The 21,066-nt window shown below is 46.0% G+C and overlaps 1 protein-coding gene across 1 annotated transcript in view; it reads left to right on the forward strand.

Moving 5' to 3' along the window:
* The first annotated feature begins 14,137 nt into the window (after positions 1 to 14,137).
* The window catches only part of BAZ1A (bromodomain adjacent to zinc finger domain 1A), an 84,203-nt gene continuing 77,274 nt past the window's right edge, over positions 14,138 to 21,066 (forward strand). The window contains exons 1-2 of the mRNA XM_089680225.1: positions 14,138 to 14,390; positions 14,506 to 14,622. Coding sequence (XP_089536351.1) covers positions 14,510 to 14,622 — 113 coding nt within the window. The 5' untranslated portion in view covers positions 14,138 to 14,390; positions 14,506 to 14,509. The remainder of the gene's footprint in view (positions 14,391 to 14,505; positions 14,623 to 21,066) is intronic.

A 21,066-nucleotide genomic window follows, 5' to 3' on the forward strand; every position in this document is an offset into this window, starting at 1 on the left:
AGGTACTGTGGAGAAATGTATCCTCAAAGTTCACGGATGAACTAATATCACAGAACCTTTCCCCTTATTGTGTTTGACAGTCTGCCAGCCCTCCAATGTAAAAAAGCAGCAGGTGCTTCTACATTGTTAAAGTATATATATGAACACATGTAAACTGAAGCACATAGTAATCAGTATTTTGTTTATATATACCATAATTGCATTATTTTATTGTAAATGTTTTTATAATGGGAGTGGTGATATATGGCAAGTATGAGTGAGTTTTGACTAATGCTAGGAACTCAGCCTATACAGTGGGGAATACACGCTTCAAATCTCTTCTCCCATATTTATGCTGTTTTCCTGTTCTTATGTAGTGCTGACATATTCTACACCACTTTACAAACTGCAGAGAATTTTTTACATCAGTCCTGCCCAGGCCAATTTTCAGTTTAGCCATATAACACTACCCAAACTAAAATGTATCGTTTTTGTGAGACAGAATTTTCTTTTTTTGTGATTAAAATGTTTAAAAAAGTGTTTTTGTTTCTATTATAATATTTTGCAAATAAGTAGTTTTTCTTCATACATTTTACACCAAAATTTATACTTCTACATCTTTGGTAAAAAATAACCCAAATTGGTGTATATTATTTAGTCTGTGTGAAAGTTCTAGATTCTACAAGCTATGGTATGTACAATTGAAAACTGATCAATCCTGATGTACTGACAGCCTCATTTCTTGAGCTTTACAAAGCCTCCAGGTTCATGGATACAGACCAGAACTTATTAGGAACTGAGAAAACCTTTTTTCTTTGTTAAGCTACCTCAGAAGAGCATACTTCATACTACCACCACTGTTGAAGATCTTTGCACTTCAACGCAACATACCCTACATCTGTTGTCCTTACTTTATAAACTTTGTATTGCCCCATCCGATAATTATGTATCATCTTCAGGAACTCTAACCTGACATGCAAACTACTTTCACCACAGCCCAAATAAAAAGAGCTATTTTGTTTGCACATAATTCTTTTTTTTTCTAAATTAGGATTTTATTAAAGGATTTGGCACAGTGTTTGCACATCAATCTTCAATAGTGAACATGTTCCAGGACCAAGGGTATAAAGTTTTAGCCTGGTGGTACAGAGTCCCTAAAGTTTTACAGAAACCTTTCCAATAATTGTCAAATGTGTGCTGGAGGCGCTCAAATCAATTGGCCACCTTATTGCACGCTTTTTGGGGACTGCCCGCAAGTGTGCTTTGGACCCAAGTTAGTAAAATCTACCAACCCTCTGCCCTATATGCGTCTTGCAGAAACATAAACAACACGCACAAAATGTGGGCAGAAACGTGCATTTCCACTACGTGAAGTGTGAATGGGGCCTTACAGCTATGTTTGGTCTGCACAAACCACCAAAGAAGAGACAGAAGAAATAGCTTAAAATTGTCTGAACTGTAAAAGGCCTTCAGATTGCACCTGACATCTTTCACCCCTTCCCACTACAAATCTTCTGCCAGATTTACCCACTTAACTCCAGAAGGGGCCAGAACAAAGATCATGAAAAGGTATCAAAACATTTAGAGGCTTGGTGTCCACTCTCTAACTTTGCTGTCCTAAGCACACTGACCTAAAAATGCCTTGTGATCAATACAGCATATACACTCACCAGCCACTTTGTTAGGTACACCTTGCTAGTACCATGTTGGACTCCCTTCTGCCTTCAGAACTGCCTTAATTCTTCGCATAGATTCAACAAGGTGTTGGAAACAGATTTTGGTCCATATTGACATGATAGTATCATGCAGTTGCTGCAGATTTGCTGGCTGCACATCCATGATGTGAATCTCTCGTTCCACCACATCCCAAAGATGCTCTATTGGATTGAGATCTGGTGACTGTGGAGACCATTGGAGTACAGTGAATTCATTGTCATGTCAAGAAACCAGTTTGAGATGATCTGAGCTTTAACATGATGCATTATCTTGCTGGAAACAGCCATCAGAATATGGGTACACTGTAGTCCTAAAGGAATGGACATGGTCAGCAAGAATACTCAGGTAGGCTGTAATGTTTGAACGATGCTCAATTGGTACTAAGGGGCCCAATGTGTGCCAAGAAAATATCTCTCACACCATTACACCTCCACCCTGAACCATTGATACAAGGTAGGATGGATCCATGCTTTTATTTTGTTTACACCAAATTTTGACCCTACCATCTGAATGTCGCAGCTGAAATCGAGAATCATCAGACTAGTCAATGTCTTTCCAATCTTCTATCGTCCTATTTTGGTGAGCCTCTGTGAATTGTAGCCTCCGTTTTCTGTTTTTGGCTGACAGGAGTTGCACCTGGTGTGGTCTTCTGCTACTGTTGTCCCATCTGCTTCAAGGTTCGATGTTGTGCATTCAGAGATGGTATTCTGCATACCTTGATTGTAAGAAGTGGTTCTTTGAGTTACTATTGCCTTTCTATCATCTCGAACAGTCTGCCCATTGTCCTTTGACTGCAACAAGGCATTTTTGTCCACACAACTGCTGCTCACTGGATATTTTCTCTTTTTTGGACCATTCTCTGTAAACCCTAGAGATGCCTTTATTTATATATATATATATATATATATATATATATATGTTCACATTTATCTGTGCACCAAGGAGACTATATGAAAATGACAGTGACATGCTTAAAGAGGAACTTCAGCCTTTAAAAAAAAAAAGTCACTAGTTACAAATACTGTAGCTGCTGACTTTTAAAAATCAGGTACTTCCCAATGCCTGGAGTCCAGCTGTGTCTTCTCACTGCTGCAATATGGTTGTGCCGCCATTCTGGATTTGAGAGCCGGCTGTGACTCCCCACTGTGCATGAATGAGATCACATGCACCATGGGACTGGTGGGCCTCCATGCCCCTTTCACATGAGGTGCCTGCCCGTTTTTCAAGTGGACCTGATTGAACCCTCCATTCTCCTCTATGGAGCGGCCAATGTAAACGGACTTGTCTGTTTACACCCATCTACCTTTAACCCCTTCTACCATTAGAAGCACAGACTCAGGGCTGAGGCTTACACATACAGCATGCTGCTGAGTATCCCAGTAGTCAGACATGTCACTCAGAGCAGCACTTGTATTCACCCCCTTTGCAGGTGGGGAAGGAAAAGATTGTTTACCTGCAAATAACAACAAAGGGCCAGAAGAGAACTAGGGAAATGAGGAAATATAATTTTTTTTTCCCTAAAACTTGCTTAGCTTATGTACCATATTTGCTGGCGTATAAGACGACTGGGCGTATAAGACGACCCCCTACTTTTCCTGTTAAAATATAGGGTTTGAGCTATACTCCCATATAAGACTACCCCTCTTCCAACGCACACCAAATAAAAATGAAAAAACATCAGATTTGATTTCAATATGGTATGGTATTTCAGTATGGTATTCCAATGACGGGGTGCTATTCCTCCCACTGACACCAATGATGGGGCACGATTCCTCCCACTGATACCAATGATGAGGCACTACTCCCACTGACACTAATGATGGGGCACTATTCCTCCCACTGATACCAATGATGGGGCACTATTCCTCCCACTGATACCAATGATGGGACACTATTCCTCCCACTGATACCAATGATGGGACACTATTCCTCCCACTGATACCAATGATGGGGCGCTATTCCTCCCACTGATACCAATGATGGGACACTATTCCTCCCACTGACACCAATGATGGTGCCCCATCATTAGTGTCAGTGTGTGAGGAATAGTGTCCCATCATTAGTGTCAGTGGGAGGAATAGTGCCCCATCATTGGTCAGTGGGAGGAATAGTGCCCCATCATTGGTATCAGTGGGAAGAATCGTGCCCCATCATTGGTCAGTGGGAGGAATAGTGTCCCATCATTAGTGTCAGTGGGAGGAATAGTGCTCCATCATTAGTGTCAGTGGGAGGAATAGCGCCCCATCATTGGTATCAGTGGCAGGAATTGCGCCCCATCATTGGTGTCAGTGGGAGGAATAGCGCCCCATCGTTGGTGTCAGTGGGGAGGAGGAATAGCGCCCCATCGTTGGTGTCAGTGGGGAGGAGGAATAGCGCCCCATGGTTGGTGTCAGTGGGGAGGAGGAATAGCGCCCCATGGTTGGTGTCAGTGGGGAGAAAAGTGCCCCATCATTGGTGTCAGTGGGGGAAGAACAGTGCCTCATCGTTGGTGTCAGTGGGGAGGAGGAATAGTGCCCCATCGTTAGTGTCAGTGGGGGAGAGGAGCGGCTGCTCCTTCTTTCAGTTCGGCCGCTTGATTTTCGCGGGGCCGTTCGGCTCCGCCTCCTCGCCGGTGATTGGTCGCCTGTGTGCCTTTCCAGTGCTGGCGCCCAATCACCGGTGAGGAGGCGGAGCCGAGCGGGTGGCGGGACCATCGAGCGGCCGAACTGAAAGAAGGAGCAGCCGCGCTTCCTGGACCAGATCGTCGTGGGACCGGGACCGGAGCCAGGTAAGGTACAGCAGCCCCTCTGCCCACCCCTGTACTTGGTGTCCGTTGGAGGAGGAGGGGGGGCGGCGCCGCCCCTCGAAAAAGTGCCGCCCTGACACCGGCTCGCCGTATACCGGCGTATAAGACGACCCCCGACTTTTCAAAAGATTTTCACGGGTTGAAAAGTCGTCTTATACGCCGGCAAATACGGTATATATTGCTGACCATCAGATGTACAGAGCTATATTTGTTTTTTACATAACTCAGACAACCCCTTTAAAGTTTTTTTGGTATTTTATATCTTAAATGCATTTATGTGAATTAATTAATAGTAATTTGGACTTTAAATTTGGTTAAAAACCCATAATATAAAATAAATACCAAAAATTAAAAAAATTTGATAAATTTGAAGACAATTTTGCATGTTGTGGCAAATCATGACATCTAGGAGTTTTTTCAATATTTTATTTGTTTTCAGCACACCAAAATACATAGAAATTAGATGAAAATAATCAAACAGTTTTTTAGTCGCAGACCTGTGTAATCTTTCTTCATAAATCTTGGCCAAAATTTATTCATCTATCTTTTTAGTTAAAAAAAATCAAAAACAAATTAGTTTATAACCAAAAATTATAATTTGAAAAAAATGTTTTTTTACATTTTTTATATTTGTTTTTTTTTAACATACTGTCACCCTAGCAGTACAGTGTCACCATAGTGACACTGTACTACTTGTGGGGGGTGATGAAGATTTTTTTTTTTCTTTTTTTATACTGATTGCTTTTACACCCATAAAGGCTGTAAAAGCAATAATTTCTCCTTCTCTCTGGCTGCATTCCTGCAGCCATTGAAAAATACTGTGCGAGCTGTGATTGGTCACAGCTTGTCACATGTTACAAGGCTGTTGTGAATAGCCTTGTACCATGTGACCATTCACAGATTTCACTAGTAGTAAGCGATGATGTCAGGAAGTGACATCTTGTTTACTACTATTCATGTGATCACTGATTGGCCAATCAGTGATCACATGATCGGGACATCACATAGAGGTCCTGTACAGCGAGCACAGGCAATGGATGCGGGGGGACGTTTAGAAACGTCCACCCGAATTGGCAGCGCTCCCGTCGGGCCATTTATCAACATGGGCCGGACGGGAAGAGGTTAAGTGCTGGTCCACCGCTCCCCATGAGGAATTGGCATCTTTGAGGAGTGGATACCCAATTTTTTTTCATGTACCTGCCCCCACTATTGCTGCAATCACCTAGGCCAGTGGTCGGCAAGCCGCGGCTCGCGAGCCACATGCGGCTCTTTACACATTTTAATGCGGCTCTTCTGTGTGCCGGGCGCTCGCTCCCCTCCCTCCTCTCGGGCGGCCGCTCCCCTCCCCTCCCTCCTCTCGGGTGGCCGAGGACTCTGCAGCTAGCCCAGCAATGATTGGCCAGTCTCGCTGCCACTCACATCCAGATAGCTAGTGATTGGCTGTCAGGATGTGTGTAGGCGGGGCAGCGTGACGAACGTGAGGGGAGCTAGGCTCCTCTCACAGTCCGCCCTGAAGACCGGAACGGCGCGGGGAGCACGGTGAGAGGAACGCGCGGAGCAAAGGTAAGTGAATTGACACAGGAGGGACTTGACTTACTACTTGCTACTTACTTACTACTACTATATGGGGGATGAATTACTATGGGGGATGAATTACTATGGGGGATGCATTACTATATGGGGGATGAATTACTATATGGGGGATGTATTACTATGGGGGATGAATTACTATATGGGGGAGGAATTACTATGGGGGATGAATTACTATATGGGGGATGAATTACTATATGGGGGATGAATTACTATGGGGGATGAATTACTATAGGGGGGATGAATTACTATAGGGGGGATGAATTACTATAGGGGGGATGAATTACTATGGGGGATGAATTACTATAAAAACTTATTGAAACTAAAAACAGTGTACCATCCTATGTATTTTCAGTTTTAAAAATGTGGCTCTCAAAATAAATTTCAGTCGTGGTTTTGGCGAGATTTGGCTCAGTTGAAAAAAAAGGTTGCCCACCACTGACCTAGGCAATTGGAAGTGGAGGTTATCCTCCCTCTCCGTAGTCTTCTGGGACACATGACCGGTCCCAGAAGACTACAGGACCATTCACAAGGAGCAGCACTATATGCACGTGCGCAATGGGCACCCGGCTGTGAAGCTGCTAGCTTTCATAGACAGGTGTCCACACTTAAGATGCCAGTGCTGGGGTGTGAGGATGGCGGGTGAAACCGGTACCAGTGCTGGATCGTGGGACAGGTGAATCGCTGTTTTTTAAAAGTCATAGCTACAATTTTTGTAGCTGCTGACTTTTAATTTTTTTTTTTTTAGCTTTGACTGGAGCTCCGCTATAACTTTGGAATGTACTGTATCGTACAAAGGTTGTATCCTTACACCAAGGAAATTTTTTGAGCGGTGAATAAAACACAGTTACAGATTGTGGACTTTGCAACATTGCATTTATTTGCAGCAAACATTGAACTTTAGTGCTGGTTGTGAATGTGGATAAAACAGAAAAACAAATTACTTACTCTTTTTCAAGGTACCATGACAGTTGGCAGCCCTTTCTCCGCTCTCCAGCATGAGTGTGTGGGTGGTCGCTCCTACATCGTCATGTACAATGCAGGACCAGTGGTAGCTGCTGGTCCTGTGACAAGGTTGGATGGTGACCGGCAAGAAGAGCAGCTATGAGGAACTGGTTGTCAGAAGACTCTAGAGCACAGGTGTCAAACTGGCAGCCCTCCAGCTGTTGCCAAACTACAAGTCCCATAAGGCATTGCAAGATTAACCGTTACAAGCATGACTCCAAAAGGTAGAGACTTGTAGTTTCGCAACAGCTGGAGGGCCTCCAGTTTGACACCCGTGCTCTAGAGTAAAGCTACCCATACACTTTAGAAGCTGATTGTACAATCTCAAAGTAGAATTTTGGCCAAAACCGAACTATTCTTAAAATTGTTCCCTTCCTCCTCCTAACACCTACTCTGACTAATCTATGTAAGAAAGACCTGTATAATGACCTATTTACGGGCTGCTCCGGTCCAGTCATGTGATCCCCTGTGTCAGCTAGTGCTGCCTGCAGGGGAGAGGAGAGAGCTCCCTCAATGACTGGTAATGCTTGGGAGTTGTGATTTCACCCATAGGCTTTAATGGCCTATCCTTTGTCAGGACTCCTTCCTCTCCCCTGCAGCAGCACTGGTTGACATAGGGGAGCCAGATCACATGAACAGACCATAGGTAAGTATACAGATCTTTCTTAGGGCTCGTTCACACTTGGCTGTTTTACCAATGCTTGCCAAACGCCCCTATAGCGTTTGGCAAGCGTTGGTCCGGCGTTTGCAGAGCGTTTTTAAACGTTCCACAAACGCCACATGCGCGGTTTAGCGGAGGTTGCAAGGCGTTTGCTGAGCGTTAATAACGCCCCACAAACGCCTATAATGCAGTTTGAGTGGTGTTACCACTCCGCAAACGCCCCGCAACCGCGTCGCAACCGCACCGCAAACGCCGGCTGGGCATTTGCGGAGTGGCACCATAGACGAGAATAGGAGGCTTCAACGCCTCCTGACTCGACCAGAGGCGTCCGTTTTGCCACGATGCAAACGCTGCCGTTAGAATAGCACCATGTGCTGTAATGTGCAGAATTGGCAGAGGCGTTTGGGAAGCGGTAAAAATGCTTCCCAAACGCCTCTCTGCCGCCTGCACACAACGCTAGTGTGAACGTAGCCTTACACTGGTTAGTCAGAATAGGTTTTAAGAGGAGGGAGGGAACATTTTTAGGAAAAGATAGGTTTCGCCTAGAATTCTGCTTGAGCCCTGGTTCACACTGATGTGGTGAGGAATTCGCAGCATTTTCACTGCATCAGAATCACACCCCATTCATGCGAACCACTGTGGGTGTGTATGTTAACAACACCCCGAAAGCGCAGTGCGATGTGCAGAATTGGATCGCATAGGTGTAAATACCCAAGTGATCCGATTCTAGTGCGGACCAAAAAAGGGTCCTGCACCTTTTTGGTGTGGGCGCGGTGCGATTAGAGCCATACAAAACGTATGGCTCCAATCGCACCGCACACAAACTAGCATGTAATTTGCACAGGAATGTGGTGTGGTTCCTGTGCGAATTACATATACCGCACTGCATGTATGTGAACCCAGGCTTAAGGCCTCATGCACACAGGGCATTTCTGAGACCACTTTTAGGGATTTCAGGTGTTTTTTTTTTTCCGGCTTCCAAAAGGCCCTCCATGCTATCCTATGTGTCCTTGCTCACACAGACTTTTAGAAGCTTTTAGTAGTAGTAACATTTACCAGCAGGTGTGTCCGGGAGCAGCAGCGTTTTGGCAGAAAAATTGTTTAATGCGTGTAAATCCACTTAAGCGTGTGTTAGCGCTAGGTGTGTTTAGAACCTGAGTATTAATTTCAATGGCCAGAATAAATGATTATTCTGGCCAATTAAATGAATTAACGCCCAAGCACTTGACGCCTGAAAACATGCCTAAACACTTGTAAAAGCGTTAATGCACTTTGACAAGTGTCAGGCATTTTTTTTCTGCCAACACACTGCTGCCAAGAGGAGGAGCGCTCTTAAATCCTAAAGGCTTGCTTGACAAGTGGAGAGGAAGAGGTGACATATCACCTCCTCACTGCCAGTTTTAACCCCCTAAATGCTACACTACTGCACCACAATCATGTGCATTGCATGTGCGCTTCAGTCGATCCTGAATACGGCTGCCAGACTCATTCACCTTTCCAACCGCTCCGTCTCCGCCACCCCCCCTCTGCCAATCCCTCCACTGGCTTCCGATTGTGCAACGGATCAAATTCAAAATCCTAACACTGACATACAAAGCTGTCCACCATACTGCGCCGAACTACATCACTGACCTAATATCCATGTACCGCCCAGCAAGCACACTCCGCTCCTCACAAGACCTCCTTCTCTCTAGTTCCCTGGTCTCCTGCTCCCATGCCCCCCTCCAGGACTTCTCCAGGGTGTCACACATCTTCTGGAACTCCCTGCCCCAACCCATCAGATTATCACCTACTCTCCTCTCCTTTAGGCGCACCCTGAAAACCCATCTCTTCAGGGAAGCCTACCCCACCCCCTGCTAACTTGTCGACCTCCTCCACTCTTCCTACCACTCCATCCCCCACAGCTATCCCCTCCTGTGCCACCATCCCCTCCCTCCTAGATTGTAAGCTCGAAAGAGCAGGGCCCTCGATCCCCTCATGTTTTGCATTGTATTGGTATTGTTCTGTCACATGTTCTATCCCCCATTGTAATGTACAGCGCTGAGCGAACTATTGGCGCTTTATAAATACTGTATAATAATAATAATAATGTGATGGCAGGGCAGTTGCAACACAGCCCATGAATAGGTCTCATTGGGTGGGCACACAACAGGGGCTTTAATTCCTGCTGCGGCATGTTTACATCCCCATCTGCTGTCTTTGCTTGGGTTTAGGGTGGTAAAAACATGGCTTAGCTGCGTGTTTTATTTTTACCTCCCCCCAACCCCAGGAGCAAATGAACCCTTAGATTTACCAAATCTATGTAACATGAAGGCCTACCTAAACAGACAAAATGAATTTGAATTTAGTCAAGCAGACATTCCAAACCTGTTGATAGATCTAAAGGAAATCCATTTTAGTGTGCGGCTATTGTCCGTCATGTGGCAGCCGTGGGGCAATACCATGTGTTGTTACAGCACAAGGAACTGTTTAGTTTTCTTTTAAAGTGGTTGTAAAGCCTTAGGGTCTTTTACCTTAATGCCTTCTATGCAATAAGGTGAAAACCCTTCTGTGCTGCACGTGTCCCCCCCCCCCCCCAGCCACCACTTATACTTGCCTGATCCCGATCCAGCGATGTGCATGAGAGCAGCGGCTCTCCTGGCTCTGTCCCTCCTCACTGCACAGACTGATAGCAGCGGGAGCCATTGACTATCCCTGCTGTCAATCAAATTCTGTGACAAGGGGGCGGAGTTCCTATGGGGACACTTGCCGAAGAGAAGCCAGGAGCACTAGCGGGGGACCCCAGAAGAAGATCCAGGCTACTCATTGCACAGAGCAGGGAAGTATGATGTGTTTGTGTGTTTTGTGTATTTTAAAGGAAAAAAAAAAAAAGAACCTTTAACCTCCTTAGCGGTATTCCCGAGTGTAGCTTGAGGTAAAATTTCAGTACCAAGAGCGGTAACCCCGAGCTACACTCGGGCTTACCATGCGGCGTTGCTCAGGGGGTCCCTGCAGAGCTTACCTTGTCCTTTGCTCCCGCGATGTGTCCCCTGCAGCGTCCCGGCCATCTCCTCCGGCCGATGCCGGCATCCGGCTTCCGTATTCCGGTCCCTGTGACGTCGGGACGTACGGGCGACAGAACCGGCGGCAAATTTGAAATTTTGAAAAAAGGTCATTTTTTTTAAAATGATTATTATATAGTAAAACATTGCTGTTTCAATGCATTTCACATATATTTTGTCCCTACTGCTTTGTCCTGTGCCCTGCCTACATTTTGACTGTTCTTTCTGCCTGGAAACTTAGAAAAGTCCATGGCGTCCAAAAAGCGTCCCTTTAGGTCAAAAGCGGTTTTAGACCAGCTAGAGAACAGCAATAGTAAATCAGAACCACTTGCAGAATTGAGTGATAATGATTTGTGGGGAAATTCGTCATCAGACACTGAAAACGATTTTGCGACTTTGCTCAGCGATGTGCGAATTTGCCTCTGTATTTCAAATTTCAGTGTTTTTGGTTTGATTATATTATTGAATTAAATTTATTATTATTTTTTATGATTATTTATTAAATTATAATTTATGATTTCGTGTTTCAAGTTTTATCATACCCGGAATGTTTACTAGACTCTTGTTCGGACAGATTTCAGTGAATTATTCCTAAAAATTACAGCCTACAATAAAAAACTACATATTTCCATGCAAAAAAATGTACCGCTTTCAGCACCACAAATCGGAAATAATCATACCGCCGAGGAGGTTAATGTTACTTTATTGAAAAGTCAGTTACATTTCATTCATTCCTATGCCTGCAGAGATGTGGTGTGAAAACAGATGGTGACTTCAGGTGAACTCCAATGTAATGTGGAAAAATGCAGCATCTGCATTTTTCCACAACGCACTGCGACCCACCTGAAGGCAGCATTGTTTTCCAAGGTTTTTCTATGTTCCCTTGCAGTGATGGGTGTTGATTGAGTGCTGAAGATTGCCAGTCACCAGATATGAACAGGTTTGAGCTGGGAATGAGGACCATGAAATAAAGTACCCACTTTACTGAGAAATCAAATTCATGTGATTGTGGAATAGGGTGAGGGGAAGAAGCAAATGAGAGAAAATGAGTTTTTTTGGTGTAGAGCTCCTCTTTAACTAGTCATTTTTGTTTGCATGGAAATGTGAAGGCAAAAACACCAATAAGCCATAACATTATGACCACCCATGTAATACTGAGTAGATCCTCCGTTCGCCACCCAAACAGCCCTGACACATCGAATCAAGGATGCAACTAGACCCCTGAAGGTATGCTGTGATATCTGGTACCAAGCAGTCAGTAGCAGATCCTTTTACACCCCGGTCACACCAAACCCGACTTTGAAATCGTGCAAATTACAGTGAAGTCACATGATTTCATAGTCGTGTGAGATGACGATTTCAGGTGCGATTTGCAAGTCGTCTGACACAGATGTCTATGCAAATCACATTTAAAGTAGTGCATGTACTACTTTAGAAATTGGTGCAGCTCCGACCAAGTCAGAACCGCACCAATATGACCGCTGGAATTGCGGACAATAGGGTGCGAATTGGCATGAGATTTGCAAGTCGTGTGCAAATTCGCATCCAGTGTGACCGGGGACTTAGTCTTTTGTAAGTTGGGGCCTCCGTGGATTAGACTTGTCTTTCCAACACATCCAACAGATGCTCAATGGATCGAGATCTTGAGAAATTGGAGGCCAAGTCAACACCTCAAACTCACTGTTTTGTTTCTAATACCGTTTTTGCAGAGTGGCTGAGTGCATTATCCTGCTGAAAGATGCCACTGCTATCAGGGAATACCGTTTCCATGAAGGGGTGTACTTGGTCATGAACAATGTTTAGGTAGGTGGAACGTTTCTAGGAACATCCACATGAATAACAGGATTCCCCAGCAGAACATTGCCCAATGCATCACACTGCCTTCTCCAGCTTGTCTTCTTCCCATACAGCATCCTGGTGAAATTTTTTTCCCCCAAGTGACACATACAGGGGCATACGTAAAGGGGTCACAAGGGTGGCAAGTGCAACCCAGCCCCATGCTCCAGGGGGCCCATACGGCCTGCCTGTACACTGGCTTGCTTCTCCTCTTCTCCCTCCCGCAGACATTCAGCAGCTGCAGGAGAGATCAGTTCCTCTACATACCCGCCTCCCTACCCGTGTGCTCCCCTGGCCCCTCCTCAGTGCTGCTGGGTTCCCACCTCTCACCAGCTGCTGCAGGGCCTACTGTCAGGATGCAGAGCAGGGAATGGGCTGGTAAATGTATCGTTCCTTGTCTGAGCACCTGTTCACACCAATACAGTGGGGTTTATTTACTAAAGCTGGAGAGTCCAAAATCAGACTCCCTTCTGCATAGAAACCAATCAGCTTCCAGGTTTCATTGCCAAAGCTTCATTGAACAAGCTGAGGTTAGAAGCTGATTGGTTTCTATGCAGAAGGGAGTCTGATTTTGGACTCTCCAGCTTTAGTAAATAAACCCCAGTGTGTCATGCATTTGACAGTTCAAAATTGCATGACAAGTCCCCCCATATTTGTACCTATAGAACCGTTCAAATCGATGCACCTCTGACTTTGCAGTGCGACACGGATTTTGAAAAAGGTTCCTGCACTATTTCTGGTGATTTCATGTGCGACTTGCATAGACATCTCTGCATGAAGTCTGACAACGGCGGCAGAACTACCAGGGTTGCAAAGGTGGCACTTGTGACCAGGCCCTGGTGTACTGTGACTGTGGTGGGAGGGGGAACACAAGACAGTGGGAAGGGGGTTTGCTGTGGAACCCTAATAAAGGGTCCTATGGTGGGAGTAAAGGGCCCTGAGATCAGTGGGGCCCTACATGGATTCTTGCCCTGGCGTCCTGAAGGATCTAGTTACGCCTCTGGACACACACAGTATTTGACATGATGTAAAAGGAAATGTGGTTCATCAGGCCAGGCCACCTTCTTCCATTGCTCCAGTTGTAGGCAGTTTTGCCTGTGGACATGGGTCAGCATGAACACCCTGACCGATCTGCGCCTATGCTGCCCCATACACAGTAAACTGCTATGCCCATTTTTTCTGCTTTCAACTTCAGGGGCAACATGTTTAATTGCTGCCTAATAGATCCCGCCCACTTTCATGTGCCATTGTAAGGAGATAATCAATATTCACTTCACCAGTCAGTGGTCATAAAGTTATGGCTGCTGGGTGCATAGGAAGGGCCATGTAAACTAACACATGGGTGTCTACAGCATACTATGGCCATTTAATGACCTTATACAGAGAGGAGAATCCAGATCAGCCATACTCATCCTCTGAGTGCAGTAACCCATAGAAACCAATCAAAATCCACGTGGCGTCGGTGTGCCATGAACAGAGCTTCCTGATTGGTTGCTATGGGTTACAGCACTCCAGGATGAGGCCTCAAGCAAAGCACCGAGCCACCAATCGGAGAGGGCCGTGCTGTCAGCACACAATAGGGGAAGATTCCGATCTGCTTCTCTCTCCCGCCAGCGGCAACACCGACACAACAACACAGCCCGCCACCTCCAGCTCTTCCCGCCTACCGGCCCTCCTCCAGCTGCTCGCTACCGGAAGTTCCCGGCGGGACTGTCTGAGCGCGATCACCGGGGGACGGAGCTGTGTAACAGGACGAGGATTACCGGAGATCACATGGGTAACCGATCTTTTGTCATACGTCCTGACCGAGCCGGGTACCCTCGTGGCGGGCCTGCTTCTGTCCGGTGGTCGCCATGATAAGTTGTGTAATTGTGTGTGTTGTGTCTCCTCAGTGCCATGCCGCTGCTACACCGGAAACCGTTCACCCGGGCCTCGCTGCCCGCCGACCTGGACCCGACCGAAAGACTCTTCCACTGCCGGGTCACCAACGAGGTCTTCAGGGACTACGAGTGAGTGAGAGGCCGGCGCCGGGCTTTGTTGTCCGGCCATTGTACTCCGCAACTTCCTCCTGGCACATGAGAGAGGGGGAACCTGTGTGTACCCCTCATATCTGTACCACACATGCTATCTGGGGGGAGAGAGGGGGACCTGTGTGTACCCCCCATATCTGTACCACACATGCCATCGGGGGGGAGAGAGGGGGGACCTGTGTGTACCCCCATATCTGTACCACACATGACATCTGGGGGGAGAGAGGGGGGACATGTGTGTACCCCCATATCTGTACCACACATGACATCTGGGGGGAGAGAGGGGGGACATGTGTGTACCCCCATATCAGTACCACACATGACATCTGGGGGGAGAGAGGGGGGACATGTGTGTACCCCCATATCTGTACCACACATGACATCGGGGGGGAGAGAGGGGGGACATGTGTGTACCCCCATATCAGTACCACACATGACATCTGGGGGGAGAGAGGGGGGACATGTGTGTACCCCCATATCAGTACCACACATGACATCTGGGGGGAGAGAGGGGGGACATGTGTGTACCCCCATATCAGTACCACACATGACATCTGGGGGGAGAGAGGGGGGACCTGTGTGTACCCCTCATATCTGTACCACACATGACATCTGGGGGGAGAGAGGGGGGACCTGTGTGTACCCCCATATCTGTACCACACATGCCATCTGGGGGGAGAGAGGGGGGACCTGTGTGTACCCCCCATATCTGTACCACACATGACATCTGGGGGGAGAGAGGGGGGATTTGTGTGTACCCCCATATCAGTACCACACATGACATCTGGGGAGGAGAGGGGGGGGGGGGACTTGTGTGTACCGCAATATCTGTACCACACGTGACATCTGGGGGGAGCCATATGTCCATCCTATCTGTGAGGGGTACCAGTGCCCCCCCAGTATCTACAGTACATAACATGTATGTCAGGGTCACTGAGAGGGCTACCAGTGTGTCCTTTCCATACCATCTCCCCCCACCATATCTAAAGGACATATGTATATAGTGTGAAGGGACGTCTGAAGTATGTCAGTGTGAAGGGATCTGTTCCATATATGAGGGGTACCAGTATTCCTCCTGTATCTCCATAGTACATCTTCTATAGATACGGTAGATAAGATTAGTATGGGAGGGGGTGGGGTGTTCCTCAGCTATCTGCTGGGGTCACTAGGAGTACTGTGTGAGTTATGATTGTGTTCTCAAATGTGTACATTACATATTGTTTATGCATATAGTGTGTGGGAGATTCTTTGTCATATTTTGGGGGTCACTGGAGGTACTTTGGGGCATAGGTGTATCCCCAAACATGTACATTCCATATTATCATATATAGGTGTGTAGGGGGTCCTCAATCATATTCTGGGGTCACTGGAAGTACTGTGTGTTCCTCTACCTCTATATGTACAATATATAATGTGAGAGGGGAGTTCTGAGCAATATGCTGGGGTGTGTTTGGGGGTCACTGGAAGTACTGTGTATGGTATCCAAGTATGTACAATGCCAGTCACAAAAGTATTACCCCATGCATGTCAGGATCACTGATAATGTTATTGAAGAGTAAAAACTGGCTAAAGGGGGATGTCCAGCTAGGAAAAATTTTTATATATATATATATTTGTTTTTTTTTCTAATTTTTTTTCTAGTTATGAGTAGAGTAAAGACCGCATTAGAACCCCTGTCTGGTTTTTATTGCTATTTAGGGCGTTTCGAGAGATGTCCCCTCACTTCCTATCCCAATGACAATGGTTTCATCAGAAAGGGAGTGAGGGAATTCTGCGTCAGTAACACCAAGTAAGGGAATGCTGGGAACCCTGTTAGCTCTTTATGGTTGGGTCTCTGGTGCAGATTTCCTTCATACCTGTTTGGTGAAACTGTTGTCACTGTGACAGCTGGACAGGATTTACACCTTTTGCCTTTTAAATGAACTAATTGGAAGCTTCTGTAACATGTATTGGGGCACATGTCAATGCAATATGATCAATGTGAGCTCGCCATGACGTCAATACAAAGTGCGTTCCAAACTGCTCTGACATGCTTTTTGATGTGTTTCCATTGATTTAATTTGGAGGATGTATCTAGAGGAAACTCATAGATGTGTATCCAGCTTTAATGAGGGAGAAACCTCTGTGTCCCATATAGAAGTAAAAACTCACCAGGAGTTTTAATCCTTTCCCACTTCCCCAATACAAAACTAAAATAAATGGCTGGACAGGTGTTAAAAACGGTGGATTCTCAGTACACAAGAATGTAATGAATGCATACATAGGTGTTTAGAGGCAGAAAGAAGAAACATCACTTGTGCGTTCAAGAGAGGAGCATTCTGGCTGAAAGAACTCCAAAAGCATCCAAACTCACCTAACCACTTGAGCATCTATTTATTTCAGTGGCTAGGATTGATCCATATTCTGGCCAGTGACATGAATGAACGCCCAAGTGCTTGATGTGCCTCAATGCTTTTGCAAAAATGCAGCTTATGTACATTTTTGAAGCTCCTTTTCTCCCGCCAGAGCGTTTAAAAGAGCCCCAGTGTGCATGGGACCTTACAGGTGGATGCGGTCAATGAACAGTATAGTGTATCTATCACCTATGGGTGATTGAGTAATATTCGGAGGATAAGGTGGGATTCAGGCCTTGGTATTGTAAGGTAAAAGTACCTAGTATGACTTGATAATGCAGATGATCGTTATAACCAGGAGACGCAAATAATGAACAAAGTACAGTAGGAAATTGCAACTTTATTTCTTTTGAGTGCTGGGGTGAGATTAGGAAGACAGGGTAGGATTATACTGTCATTACTGTACATAAAAAAAAAAAGTATTGCCATAAAATGCAACGTTCTAAAACAGCCAATAGATATAATGGGTGGGATATGCAATCAATGCACAAAGTATTGCCATGAAGTGTGCCTTGATAACACAGCAGTTAGATATGACAGGCAGGATGCCAACAATGAATCAGTTATATAGATACTCATTTCTTCTCGCTGTTACCAGATCTCCTAATGCAAAATGCTAGAGTAAGCTCAAAGTGGATCTATCCTAAAGAAAATGATAGTTGCTTAGCTGTTATGATGACACATTACTGGCCAGGAACAAGTGTGGAGGTCAGAGGTCATATGAACATTTGTATCAGTTCAATGACTCAAAGTAAGCAAGGGTGGTAGTATGACATTTAGGGTTTTCAGAGAGAGGACATCAGTGGCAACCTCCAGGACAGGTTTCCTATCTCAGTGCTGTGGGACTTGCTTTTCAAGGTGGTTGTCATCAGCTGGTGTTTGAAGTCAGGCAAAGTTTGTCTTTTCTTTGTTGTTGTTTTCATTGGCTTCAGCTGTCTTTGATTTGTAGTCTCTGTGAAGTTATTCCCTGTGCACTTGTGGAAAATCACAGCTTGCTATTCATTGTATATTCCCTGTACTCATCCACACACACGTGGCTACACATTTGTTTTGCAATTTGTCTTTCTGTAGTTTTTTTTTTTTTTTAAATGCTCAGTCAGTTAATAAATTGCTGGATGTAACTTTTCAGTGTTCGCAATCCTGTGTGATTTCATGCTAGCCATCTTCCTCCTCTTTGTTTTCAGCTGCCTTTGTGTGAGACAGACACAATTCCATGACTGTTGTTCTCTTTTGAGGACAGCAGACATGCAGAGAGCCTGGTGCAGCTGAGTTGTTGGGTGCAGTAAATGCATGTGAAGACACAAAGCCTGTGTGTAATCTGAGAGCCTGGCGATATGTATTGTACAACTGGAAGTTATTGTTCTGGGAGCAATCTGCCTACATGTGCTTTCCTAAGTAAAACTTTCTCATGGCCATATTTAGATATTCTTTCTGCTCTGATTTTCTACAATTTCACAATACATGTAATAATCCTTTTTGTTTTCTTTGGTATGAAATGTTTTGTTGCAATTTTTTGTTTTTGTGTATACTTTTTATGTATGGTTGTGTTTGTGTCTCTCTTAGTTTTTCTTAGGACCAGTTCACCCCACACACCCTAGTTTCTGTGTTCTGGATGCACTTCTGCATGCGTTTTTGATGCGTTCCGGTGCATCCCCCCCTCTTCTTTTTTTTTTTCTTCATCTCAATTCAGAACAAGGTCATTTTTAGTGTGTTTACATCCGTTTCGGTGCATTTTCTATGTGTTTTGCCACGTTACGATGCGTTCCATACAGGAAAAATGCAGTATGTTCTACTTTTGTTCACTGCACTGGAACGCACTGCACTGGTGTAAACTAGGGCCCTTGGAATATATGGAAAACACTGTGCATGAATTTTGATGCAGATTAAAAATGCACTGGACTGCAACTGACATGAACCAGCTCTTATTGTTAAAGGTAGAGCTCACAACAGAGAACTATAGGCCACATACAGACAATTGGCTCTCTTGTAAAACTTACATGGTATTCCAGGCAAAGCTTCAGGTTGTGGGACAAGGTATAGTACTTACATAAGGCGTTTTAGTGCTGTTTCTTTCACATTGGGGGAAGGGAGGGGTTCCCCTCACTTCCTGTGTGGTCAGTGGGGTATAAAGTGTATAGAAAATTTTGTCTGGCATGCTGTCTAAATGCTGCAGCTTTGGGCCTCATTCATACAGGCAAAATTGATCTGAATAGGTAGAGGTTGTGTTGCATTTATACTTTTTCCCTTTGTACTCATGTGCTTTACATGTCTTTAGACGCATTTAGAGTGTTCAGTCTTCCCCTGAATGCACAGATCTCTTAGTGCACTTGAGTGCAAGAAAATGTGAATTCTATTTAAAATCATTATATGCATATACATGATTTTAGAAATGTAAATGAATGCTATAATGTATGTCATTGCCTGTGCGAATGAGGACTTAGCTTTGCACAGCTGGTTCTTAAAGTGTATCTAAACCTAAAAACAAAAATGTAATATGTTGCAGTTGACCAATCTTTAGATCTGGTAGCTGTATTCATTTTCAGGCTTTTCTTTTCTTTTGATCGTGAGATCAGGCTAATAACATACCGTATTTTTCGCTCCATAAGACGCACCTGACCATAAGACGCACCTAGGTTTTAGAGGCGAAAAACAAGAAAAAAAATATTCTGAACCAATGGACTGCAGACACAGTACAGGGGATAACCAGAGACTGCGGACACAATGCAGGAGATGACCAGAGACTGCGGACACAATGCAGGAGATGACCAGAGACTGCGGACACAGTGCAGGAGATGACCAGAGACTGCGGACACAGTGCAGAAGATGACCAGAGACTGCGAACACAGTGCAGGAGATGACCAGAGACTGCGAACACAGTGCAGGAGATGACCAGAGACTGCGGACACAGTGCAGGAGATGACCAGAGACTGCGGACACAGTGCAGGAGATGACCAGAGACTGCGGACACAGTGCAGGAGATGACCAGAGACTGCGGACACAGTGCAGGAGATGACCAGAGACTGCGGACACAGTGCAGGAGATGACCAGAGACTGCGGACACAGTGCAGGAGATGACCAGAGACTGCGGACACAGTGCAGGAGATGACCAGAGACTGCGGACACAGTGCAGGAGATGACCAGAGACTGCGGACACAGTGCAGGAGATGACCAGAGACTGCGGACACAGTGCAGGAGATGACCAGAGACTGCGGACACAGTGCAGGAGATGACCAGAGACTGCGGACACAGTGCAGGAGATGACCAGAGACTGCGGACACAGTGCAGGAGATGACCAGAGACTGCGGACACAGTGCAGGAGATGACCAGAGACTGCGGACACAGTGCAGGAGATGACCAGAGACTGCGGACACAGTGCAGGAGATGACCAGAGACTGCGGACACAGTGCAGGAGATGACCAGAGACTGCGGACACAGTGCAGGAGATGACCAGAGACTGCGGACACAGTGCAGGAGATGACCAGAGACTGCGGACACAGTGCAGGAGATGACCAGAGACTGCGGACACAGTGCAGGAGATGACCAGAGACTGCGGACACAGTGCAGGAGATGACCAGAGACTGCGGACACAGTGCAGGAGATGACCAGAGACTGCGGACACAGTGCAGGAGATGACCAGAGACTGCGGACACAGTGCAGGAGATGACCAGAGACTGCGGACACAGTGCAGGAGATGACCAGAGACTGCGGACACAGTGCAGGAGATGACCAGAGACTGCGGACACAGTGCAGGAGATGACCAGAGACTGCGGACACAGTGCAGGAGATGACCAGAGACTGCGGACACAGTGCAGGGGATGACCAGAGACTGCGGACACAGTGCAGGGGATGACCAGAGACTGCGGACACAGTGCAGGGGATGACCAGAGACTGCGGCCACAGTGCAGGGGATGACCAGAGACTGCGGCCACAGTGCAGGGGATGACCAGAGACTGCGGCCACAGTGCAGGGGATGACCAGAGACTGCGGCCACAGTGCAGGGGATGACCAGAGACTGCGGCCACAGTGCAGG

The sequence above is a fragment of the Staurois parvus genome, unplaced genomic scaffold (genome assembly GCF_062004578.1).
Source record: "Staurois parvus isolate SC_StPar_1 unplaced genomic scaffold, SC_StPar_1.0 ptg000237l, whole genome shotgun sequence".
Lineage (NCBI taxonomy): Eukaryota > Metazoa > Chordata > Amphibia > Anura > Ranidae > Staurois > Staurois parvus.